Source organism: Tyto alba, unplaced genomic scaffold (genome assembly GCF_018691265.1).
Source record: "Tyto alba isolate M040663 unplaced genomic scaffold, T.alba_DEE_v4.0 Super-Scaffold_13, whole genome shotgun sequence".
Taxonomy (NCBI): domain Eukaryota; kingdom Metazoa; phylum Chordata; class Aves; order Strigiformes; family Tytonidae; genus Tyto; species Tyto alba.
Window position 1 is genome coordinate 12,329,195 of NW_024881275.1, and position 11,892 is coordinate 12,341,086.

The 11,892-nt window shown below is 47.2% G+C and overlaps 1 protein-coding gene and 1 long non-coding RNA gene across 2 annotated transcripts in view; one reads left to right on the forward strand and one right to left on the reverse strand.

The window, feature by feature from the left end:
- Positions 1–7,510, reverse strand: part of SVEP1 (sushi, von Willebrand factor type A, EGF and pentraxin domain containing 1) — a 129,882-nt gene extending 122,372 nt beyond the window's left edge. The window contains exon 1 of the mRNA XM_033001540.2: positions 7,022–7,510. Coding sequence (XP_032857431.2) covers positions 7,022–7,510 — 489 coding nt within the window. The remainder of the gene's footprint in view (positions 1–7,021) is intronic.
- Positions 7,511–7,540: 30 nt separating this feature from the next.
- On the forward strand, positions 7,541–11,402 carry LOC116963791. Its single transcript, XR_004408392.2, has 3 exons — positions 7,541–7,621; positions 9,785–9,896; positions 10,042–11,402. It is a non-coding gene; the product is annotated as an uncharacterized LOC116963791 (long non-coding RNA).
- Positions 11,403–11,892: the final 490 nt, after the last annotated feature.

Consider the following 11,892-nt stretch of genomic DNA (forward strand, 5'->3'; position numbering starts at 1 on the left):
CCTCTCTGCTTTGGAAAGGCCCCCAATGCACACGTGCCATCTCTCCTCTTCAAAGCAAATGGGGAAGTCAGAAAATGTCAGTTCATCACTATATCATTCAACTATATCCTACACAGCATCACCAACAGGTACTCTTTATAGGTGGAAGTCATAAAGCATTCTATGAAGTTATGCGAAGCATCAAACAGTATACCCTTAACAATCATTTCAGCCTTAAAACTTCATGAAGGACATTCAGAAAACAGAGACAGTCAACTGGAAACTAGTAAAACTTGATGCACTTTCCATGGAACTTCAAGATTTTCATGGAGACCATGATTTAGACTAAATCTAGCATGTCTGCAAAGTTCTTCTTTCTGCTGTCTAAAACCACCATCATCTTTGAATACCACTGATCAAACTCACAGTAATGCAACAACCAATAAAAAACATGCCATGAGCATTTCAAAAATTTAAGAACAAAAAGAGAACTGTAACTTCTAGTCCTTTTGTGGGCTGATTTGCCATTCTCAGAGCCATCAAGTTGCACGAGCAAACTACTTGGCCAGGAGTGGTGCAAAAATATAAGCATAGATGGTGACTTAAATGCCTTAGAGCCAGGTTTTAGTAAGCCGTAAACTTTTCATGAAAATACCATAAATCATTCCATCCGATAACAATTCTTTTTATACAACACTTTGCATTGCTGCTACTTATCCCTAGTACTAGTATGAACATATTGTTGGAGTATATTCAAAGGTATAAAAACTGTGGTTTGGGAGGGCATGCAGTCCAAAGTGTTAAAGAGAACTGACACATGGCTTTTTCAAGCCATGAAAAACAATTCTTTAAAAAGCAAAGAAGAACAGAATACTCACTAGTATTTTTTGCCTTTTTTTGATGAGAACTACCAAGCATATTTCTTCTAGGGATACTGGAGAAGGAAGAATATGGAGAATAAAGGAGAGGAAGCAGGTGTTTAAATCAGGGTCTAGAGTCGGGTGGTGTATCTGTGCACCTGCAGCCTTCTACATACTCAAGAGAGAGGGAGACATGGGAATAAAGGGCTTCAGCACACCTAATGCAGAACTGCCACACAGAGGTGCTGCGTATGGGGCCGACCCTACCAGTGGTCTCTACTGGGATACAGACTCCCAGGATGAGGCAGTTCAGTCTGTACCTGATGACAGGCTGTGTCTCTTCTGTACCTCACACTGAGGAACTCAGTTTGCCTCATTGAACTGACGAGGCAAAAGGGTACATAGCAGTATCCTTCAGTGCTTCTTACTAGGCACTATTTTAGCATTTAAAAAACAAATTACACATAAGTTAAAGGAAAGATAACAAATGGCTAATCTGCTAAATACTGGATTTCCAAATCACACAATTCTGTTCAGACCAAAATGCAGGACACAATTTGGGGAGGAGAAGCAGGCCAATATCCAAAGAATAGATCTTCAACCAAAGAAAATCTTAACCCTGCTTAGCCCCATGTAAGATGCTAAACAAAGCACGTTTTGCCTGTCTTGGCCAAAAAGGCAGAGAAAAAATGAACTACTTAATAACTTCTTAAGGTAGCCCCATACCAGGCTTGGTCTAAAGACAATGAACAATGTGCAGATGTGTATCTTGTCTCTGATGTTGCTGTATTAATCTTGTGAGCAAATCCTATGCAAGACTGAAGTATGCAGGACAAGTACTTCTCACAAACACTACACTGATCAGAAGTGGTGATTTGGAGTTCACACTAATGATGGCTGACAGGAACTCCACTCTCAATTTGCTCAGTAATCACTAACTCCCAGGTCTACAATTTCAAAGGTAAATCAGATTGACTTCATTTTTTTTCACTGTAATCTTTAAAACAGACTCCAAGGCCATATCAGAACTTGAGAGTGGCTCACTGCTGTCAGCTAGTCAGCTAGCTCTAACTGACCTAAGCCATCATAGATATTTAGAGCATAAAGCCAGAAAAAGTCTAGAATCTGCTGCTCTCTCATTATTATCTGTTGCTTTTGCAGACGTCACAGGAATAAAAATCCATAAACACATACTTGATAAACAGACAACATATGTGACTCTAAATGCTGATCTTCTCAGTGATAGGATGCTACCTTTCCCAAATAAAAAAATTTAATCCACTTACATGGTGAGAAAAGATTTTCAATTTGCGTGGCTTCGACTATTTTTTTGATTTCAAAACTATATTCTGAATCTGAAAATGCATTGAAATTAAAAGCCAGTTATCCTAGTGAGTAACAATGCTGTATCTTGTACTTTTGTGCGTTTTACATACAGAAGAAACAAAGCCACAATTACTAATTTAAATAAGCATTAGAACTGTTTATCCTAAAATGATACCCACCTGCTTACATTCTTTTGAGGGCTGTTTTTTTCATGTTTGTTAATTGGATGGCAACAGAACACTGAATTTGACATGCTGACTGGCCATTCATCATGCTCCCTCAAGATCAGGTTAGATACAAAAGCTAGATTTTAAGGATCAGACAGCCAGAAAACATGTCACCTGATTCTGTAGGTGCTGTGACAGACCTTCCGCTTACATATACTACTGACTTCAACGGAGTGAAGACAAAACACAAAAATCCCAGCTTTTTAGTGCAGCAATTATTACAATAATAGGGAGCAACTCCCAAAGCCTCCCTCAGCAACTGCTTTGCTAAGTCGCTTTGAACAACTGACTTGTCTGTTTAAGGCTGGCTATGTGCTATCGCTGACTTCAGCTCAAGAGCAGTGCACACCTACAACTTCCAAGTTCAGTTTTGAAGAGAAATACTTCCCATTTCACTTGCATTGGAAGACAAAAGCAATCATGTCTGAGAGGCAGCTATTATTATTTTGTCAAGAGGCTGCCACATGGAGAGGTTTAAATAATTTGTATGTTCATCTCTCTTAGGCCACAACAAGCAGTGCAGCTTCAGGATGTTTAAACTGTCCATCAGTAAAGATGGCACATATGTAACTGTGACTTTTGGGGGCTAAGACAAGAATACACCATTAAACATTCACTGCTGTACGTCAATCACTGGCTTCTATTTCATGACAGATGTTCCAACAAATGCACACCCCTCCTATGAGATGCAAGATGCAATAGGTGCTCTTAGCGGTGGTTGTCTCTCAGGATCAGAAGCTCCAATCCAGGTGCCTACAGCTGGGAAATTCAGCACTTGGAACCAGGAAGCAGTTTGGGCTTTAGATGCATTCCTTAGTCATCAGCAGCAACGCTTGCTCAAACCTGTGTGCACTTTTATTAGTTTTGCTTCACTTCTTAGTTGCTGTCACAACAGCTCTGCAGCTTTCCATAATGAAATACACAACCTGCTTAACATAATCTGCATGTAGTTTGTGCTGTCCCACCAACTCACTATGTGAGAAACTGAGGCGTAAGAGTTTTGAATGAGTGAGCTTAGTTTCTTCCCCTTTCTTAGACTCTGTCTTAAGACTAGCTGAACTTGCTAGATCAAGTGTGGCATGAAACTCCAAACAGGGTTGCAAAATCAAACACTGATAGCAGCTCAGCCTTCTCCATCAGGATGCTGTGTCTTGACACTGTCTCTTGTGGTACATCCTTCAGATTTCTGTGTACCTCATAGAATTTATCTTTAATTTGCTAGGTAGGAATGTCAGAGTGTTAAAGTGTGGTCCATATGGCAAAGGTAAGCACAGACAGCTTTGACAAAGCACATAAACCTGTCTGCAAAGCACCTCTGGAGAGAATGCAAAACTGCAGTGACAAGAACTCCCATATTTTTTGAAAGAAGATGGACATTATATGGATGTGCAACAGTTTGTCAAACTGAGTAGCTCTGCTTTTAGGGTAATGTTAAATGAGCTGTTTTGCTGCCGCAGGTTCTGAGGCAGCTAACTGCTAAGTAAGTCTTGCTCCTCTTCTCTGACGTTCCCAGGTCAGCCACTGACCGGCCTGATGACCTTGTAGAATTCACTTATCTCTCTGCCTCCCTAGTTTCTGTAGAACTGTCACAGGCTTGAACTAATCAGTTTGAGACCTACCAACGAAGAGTGCTGCAAGACAACTTAAGTGCTGGGATTATTCTAACAATGCACTTTCCTTCATTTTCTGTTACTACAACACATAACTGATACTATTTCAGGGAGTTTGTCATGCTTTGCAGACACTTTTGGTTTTGGAAAAGATGCAGAGAATTCTGGTTAGAAGCAGAAGAAACCCCACACTGAGGCTTAAGAAGAAAAAAAAGAGACATTTTAGGGAAGTGGAAGAAGAAATAATTATAGCTGTACCAGAAGACAGTTAAAACCAAAAGGACAGCAATGTAAGAGTCCAGAGGGAACAACAATCTTGTTATACTTAAAATACTTCTCTAGATTTATTCCAATAGTAGTATTTCAAACTTAGAACAGTCACATTCTGAAGAGTCCCTAGAAAGGAGAGTATTCCCCGAAGCTGTAATTTGTCTCACATGAAGAAGACATACTGAACAAAACCACAGTACCCTATCTTTAACCAACAGCCAACAAGCAGCCCAAAATTTAACTTTGTCATTTTATCACAATTCTCCCTGCCACCATACAACTATTTTTCTTCCCACATTCTTATGAGACCACAGTGTAAAATGACAGTGATGCTGTTGTTGCCACAAGGTTTAGCTGGGCTCATAAAACTAAATTGTACGTTTCTGAAGGAAATTGTTGTTTATTCCCTTTCAAAGGTACGATTAGTCAAGACTCTATATCAAGAAAACAGATGGTATTTCTTAAGCTTATGTTTTGTTTGTAATGGTTGTTTTTAACTCCTATCATTAACTTTTTCACACAGCACTCCTAGGATGGATCTATATTGAAACCTGACTTCACAGTGGAACATCTAACAGAGATGTGTTTTCCTAAAGCAGGTTTTCCATGTGCGACTGCGGGCACATCAGAAAATGGTCTTCCTTTCTCCTGCCAAATGTGAAGAAGAGAATAATCTTTGCCAATTTCATAAGCCCAGCATTGATGCACTTCTTGCAGTCTCACCCATCAACTCTAAACGAGAGCATGTAAGGTGTTTCAAGAGAAGTACACGCAATGCTCAGCTACAGGACACTGCCAGAAATTAGACATAAAACCAACAGAAAACCAGATCTGGGTTGGGAATGCTCCTGCACACAGAAGCCAAATGGCAAGGAGCAGCCTGGTCTAACCTCGTAAAAAGGCTTCCAGGGTAGATTGGCTGTCCACAAGCCATCTACTGGGAAACCTCCCCAACATGCTCAACTGCCAACACATGCCCAGGAGCCACCTAGACCAAATTTGTGCCATGGGACTGCGTCACAACACCACTGATGATCATGTTCTAATGTCTGGAAACATTCCTGGATATGTTTATTGGTATACTACACACAACTTAAGGGCACCTCTGTCAGTCAACAGCAATTAAAATAGTCACCTGGCGACAGTATGGAGATGTCTCTAACTGCTGACAGGTATCAGGCACCCAACTCCTGCTGCCAAGAAACAAGGCAGACATTTCAGCTGCCAGACTTGACTCATATATATCACTTCTGAAATCGGGACATTGGTTCCATGCTCCTTCAGAGAGTGAATTTCACAGATTTGTTTGCAAGGGCAGCAGAAAACATGGGAACTGCAGGCGCAGACAGCGCGGGAAGACGGTGACTAGTTGCCATCAGGACGGAACTGTCCCTCACCCCTCACCACACCGTTCTGCATCCCACCGTACAGACCTGCACCCCTCGACACTGAACGCACGGCACGCAGAACCACACTCCCACGCCACCCCACGCACATTCACCACACCCACGCACCGCACACCCCGCTGCACCTCCCCTCACTGCCCACAGCCAGCCCCGGCGCACCCTGTCCATCACCTCTCACCACACACCTCACCTCAGCCACGGCCACGCGTCCCCTCACCACGCACCCCACCACGGCCACGCACCTTTCACAACACCGCTCACGACGACGCGTCCCTCATCACGCACCCCACAACACCCCTCACGGCCATGCGTCCCTCACCACACCCCCGACATGGTCCCTCATGGCCGCGCGTCCCTCACCACGCACCCCACCACGGCCACGTGTCCTTCACCATGCACCCCACAGCATCCCTCACAACGACGCGTCCCTCACCACGCACCCCACCACGGCCACGCGCCCCTCACCACGCACCCCACAACACTCCTCACAACGACGCGTCCCTCACCACACACCCCACACGGCCCCTCACGGCCACGCGCCCCTCACCACGCACCCCACAACACTCCTCACAACGACGCGTCCCTCACCATGCACCCCACCACGGCCACGCGCCCCTCACCACGCACCCCACAACACCCTTCACGACGACGCGTCCCTCACCACACACCCCACACGGCCCCTCACGGCCACGCGTCCCTCACCACGCACCCCACAACACTCCTCACAACGACGCGTCCCTCACCATGCACCCCACCACGGCCACGTGTCCCTCACCACGCACCCCACAGCATCCCTCACAACGACGCGTCCCTCACCACGCACCCCACCACGGCCACGCGCCCCTCACCACGCACCCCACAACACCCCTCACGACGACGCGTCCCTCACCACGCACCCCACACGGCCCCTCACGGCCACGCGCCCCTCACCACGCACCCCACAACACCCCTCACGACGACGCGTCCCTCACCATGCACCCCACCACGGCCACGCGTCCCTCACCACGCACCCCACCGCAGCCACGCGTCCCTCACCACGCACCCCACCACGGCCACGCGCCCCTCACCACGCACCCCACAGCACCCTTCACGACGACGCGTCCCTCACCACACACCCCACACGGCCCCTCACGGCCACGCGCCCCTCACCACGCACCCCACAACACCCCTCACGACGACGTGTCCCTCACCACGCACCCCACACGGCCCCTCACGGCCACGCGTCCCTCACCACACCCCGGCCCCCCCCCCGCCCCCCCCAACGGCCACGCGTCCCTCACCGCACGCGCCAGCCCGCCGCGCGGCGCCAGCCCCCGCCTCCCCGCCCGCGGCTCCCGGCTCACCGCCGCCTGCTGGAAGGCGCCCTTGGTGTAGGTGCCGCCGCCGCGGTAGGCGATGGCGGGGATCTCGCGCCCCAGCAGGGCGCATTTGTGCTGCTGCGGCCGCCGCCGCGAGATGTAGTCCACGCGTGGCACCACGTTGCTGCGCGAGGAGAAGGTGACGATGGCGACGCGCGTGGCCGCGGGCACGACGGGGAAGTCGGAGAGCAGCTTCTTGACGAAGCGCAGCTCGCTGAGGAAGTTGGCCGGCCCCACGCTCGACGACTCGTCCACCAGGAAGACCAGCTCCAGCCGCCCGCTGCGCGCCCGCAGCCGCCGCACCTGGCGCTTGAAGGCGCGGCCCAGCTTCTCCACTTTGCTCTCCGTCGTGTCGGGCAGCGGCGGCACCGCCAGGGCGGGCGAGGCGAAGGTGGGGGCGCGGGAGACGGCGCCCGACGGCGACAGCGACAGCGACAGCCCCCCCCAGCAGCAGAGAGCCACCAAGGGCCACATCGCGGAGACGCCGGCAGCCGCCGGAGGAGAGCGGCTGATCGCCCCCTCACGCCCCACCTCCCCGCTCCTCGGAGGGGCGGCCGGCCTGCCTCCCCGCCGAGCCCCCCGCAGGTATCCGCGCCCTTTAATCCCGCCGCGGGCCTCCCCCGCGGCTGAGGCGCTGCCCCTTTCACGCCCCTCTCTCGGCTGCCCACCCCCGGCACAACACACGCTCCCCCCTCAACCTTACCCCCCCCCCCCCCTCCCCTCCCGCCCCGGCCCCTCGCTTTTCGGTAACGAATCGTTCCCTCCCCGCCCCGTCCCGCCCCGATGGGTCCCACGCGGCCGGCGAGGGCCAGCGCGGCAGCCGGGGAGGGGAGGCGGGAGGGCGGTCACTGGAAACGCGCCGAGCCGAAGCGGCGCGGTGCCGGGCTCCGGACAAGGGGGTTGGGGCGGGGGGGGGGGGAAGGCGGAAAAAACCGCCCCGAAAGCGAGAGAAGCGCCTTTTCCGCTCCCTCGCCGGCGGTGCCGGAGCTGCAGCTCGCGGGGACGGAGCGAGGGCTTGCACTGACACGTGCTGAATTAATCGCGGTTAATTTAGCCCTTTGTTTTGCGGAGAGATGCGCTTGAGGCTTGGGAGGTTTGACGGGGGTGGGCTTTGATCCCGCTCCCGGCTCTGTCACAGTGCCCCGCTCTTGTTCGGGGGGGACGCTTCACCCGCCCGTGGTCTCAGTTTTCCAACTTCGAAGGTGTAGCAATACCTTACTGATCTGAGTTTCACTGAAGGGACGGTGAGGTGTCTGAATATACGGGGTGAGGGTGCACAAGGATATGTGCATGAAAGGCAGGGATGGCACCTGCATATGTGCATCTAACGTGTATGTAAATATATACACGCATGGATGTACCAACAGTGACAATAATCTTCTGCGCTAGTTATGAAAAATTCCCGGTAGCCGAGTGTGAGATTACAGTCTATTGCTTGGAGGGATTTCCATACTGCCTTGCTGTCTGTGAATCACTTTGGGAGAAGGAAACACCCCCAAGGCGATGTCCTGCCCAAATTTAGAACCCACTCCCCGTTCAACTAGCCTCTCTACATATTTAAATCTCTAGACCATTATGAGGCAATAACTTGGGTTCATTTTAGCCACTAGTTTAGTTTTAAACAGTTCTATAGCTATTCAAATCAATTTCCAGGAGTAACTTAGTCTCAGAAAAATTCTCTTGGGATAGATTAGCCATGTAAACCTGTTGATTTCAGCTCTTTACCTTTCATTGGTAATTTTCTTGCCAGTCTTAATTTTCTAGTCCTCCTCTTTGCTTTAGTTTACTTTTGTTGGCATTTCATAGTGCCATGGAATACACAGGTACATTGGTGCCTTTGCAAGTCAAACCCCACATTTACATTTAATTGAATTATTTACTCTTTCTTTACTGGAGTGTCAGCTGATGGAAGAGGGATCCAATAATGTCCCTTTGACTTTCTAGCAATACTCAAATTCCACTGCAAATGACGAGACTTAAGTGACAGAAGATATTTACTTAGGAAAATGATGTATTTGATATATGATTCCAACATGTTTTACATTTATGTAGTAGTCTAAGCACTTCATAAAAATCTGCTTCTTAGGTGTCCTTTTGCCACTCAGTGCTTGAGGAGAAAGTAGCAATCAGACACTCTTACAATATGTGGAGTAGTTTTGGTGTTGAAGGATGTGCAGCTGATGGGCTGGATCAGTTAAACTTTTTGCTCATGTGACAGCAAAATAAAGGCTGCAACACCATGCTTGGGCTGCTACTCTGCTTCTCCTTTGTGATAACAGGCAACCTTTTTGTCTTGAAAGGGCTGGCTTAAAGTTGCTACAACCACTGAAATCCTCAGCAAGTCGATTTGCACCACTGGTCTTTGGAGGATTAAAAGAAAAGATGCCGCAGTTGCATTCACTGTGGTCTGAGTCACACCACTGGCATACCTTACAATGTTCTTCATCTATGTTGTACTTGGTCTAGACATCATGTCAGTCTTTGCACAGACCAGAATGAAAGAACAGAAATGTATAGCCAAAACGGGGAGGTGGAAGTGGAGGAAGTGTCTGGTTTCTGCAAGGGGCTACTAACTGAGGTAGATCAATGCAATTACAATGTGCTGCTGATACTGCTGAGTCTTCAGGTCGTAACAAGTAATTTTCTCTTAAGGCAGTTCAGTTTGTTGGAAAGGTAACTGTCAGTTCTCTTGTTTTCCCCATGTTTTTGTAACACCAGATTTAGATCTATAAATGCTACACATTTCAGGACTCAGAAGCAAAGGAAAGGAGGATGGATTTAGCAAAGGAGGAACAATTCATGTCATTGGCCATTTTTCATATGGACCTCCTGTACTGCCAGTGTGAGAGACTGCAATCAGGTATGACTAACTGCGAACATAGCAGTTAATTTCAATCTTAACGATCTCATCAGAATTGCGAATGCAAAGAATAATAGGATAATTATAAATTAGTCCTTGATACTTGCACAATATGTGAAAATATGTATTCTTCTATGTTACCCAGGCCCTGCAGTCAAGCTGCACAGAAATGCTCACTAGTTCAACAGAAAGCTGTGTTTGTATGTGTAAGGACAGCAGAATGAAGTCAGCAATTCAAGCTGTAAATATATTTGTCATACAGTGAGTTCACAGTAGAAAAGGAGTAAACAGGTGAACAGCTGAGATCTGACTGTGGATGCAAGACTGAGACCCTAGCATGGTACTGATGTGAAGCAAAATCCAAGAAAAAATGAAGTGGTAAGGGGAAATTTATTTTCAATCCATGAATACTTAGTGTGCAAAAGACTTCAGAAAGAATCAGTGACTTGTAGTGAATAACTCTTCTCTTATAGTCTCCTTTGGGTATAACACAGGTAACTGTCCTTAAAATCATTGACATTCAACGTAGTTGTGCAGAGAGGAGACAATAAATAAAGCATTACTGAGCATCAGAACCTGTAATAAACACGATCTAATGGTCTGAGGGAAAGAGTGAAGATGTTGAGAGCATTCCAGTGTGCTCCCGACATGATTTGAGAAAACTATAGAATAATTTCTGGAATAAACTGTAACATAAAAAGCTTGGACTCAGCCTGTGAAATCCTCAGGAAAGTATTTTATCCTTGTGGTTGTGCTTGCAAGAGAAAAACTCATCTTGCAGATGGTGGAAGAGGTCATGTGTGTGTGTGTAAGCAGCAAGCATTCTGTTCACTATATGTTCACTAAGCTTTTCTGAAAGCACCATTTCCAGGGGAAATCTCTGTTGTAATGAAATTGCCTTCTCCAAGCCTGTCTGCCAGCTCTTTACAAATCCTTTCCATGTTGATGTGCTTAAGCCCTCTGCTTTTGATGGTCTTTTCCCTGTTGTATTCATGCATATTATTTGTGCTTTGGTTCATACTGATCTGTAGCAGATGGGGAAGTGGAGAGCAGAAGTTTTACCCCCTTTAAGTGTCCCTGAAGGTCAAAATATCTGCCCTAGGCTTCACTACTTGGAAAAAAATGCAGATTTCATGTGGCTTCTGATGACAATGTGCACAAGAAGGTGGTGCTGGACTGTGACTCTATTCCATTACAAAACAGCAGGTAACAGAAAACACTAGATTTTGTAAATAAACTGCCTTTGTCATGTGACAGAAGAGGGCTGACTGGTCTCAAAAAGGAAACTTAAGAGCAGCACTTCTAACTGCTTTTACAATCACATTCCTGTATCTCTTTAATTGTCTTATTAAAATCCCCAGACTTCATGAATTCCGGTAGTTCTTTACTGTCTCCCTGCAAGATCATATAGTCATTTAACAGCACACTGCTTACTAAACAAAAGGGAAAACTTTACCCCTGCTTAAAAACCCTTATGCAAACAAACTGTCTGAGGATTGCTGTCCTTTAGCCAAATAGCTTTTAGGTTGAATTACTCAATGAAACATGGCCAAGCATCTTTCCAAATATGGAGAAGAAAAGCATTATATTCCCCCCCATCCTCCCCTCCCACCCCCACTTCGTGTTCCCCCAAATACAGCTGGACAGATTACATCCTTGTACTCAACCCACACAGTATTTGTGCCTGCAGAGACAACGCCACAGTATCACATACCCTACAATTTTTGGAGAAATGCAGGTCATTTTTGTTTTTACAGTACAGATGTTCTGTTAGCAACTTTGTGCTACAGTGGAAACATAGCTGCAACTGAAATGTTAAGTCTTCTGTAGGAATCTTGCAGCACTTTAAATTTTATCTAAACTAGAGGTAAAACGACATCTTAAAAACAGAAGTAAGAACCTGGTGTTACTTAAGCTCATTCTAAGCCTTTCTTTGTGCTCAAGCACACATTGTCGATCTGGGGAAACCTCACATAATACGGAGCTAGTAGAGCCA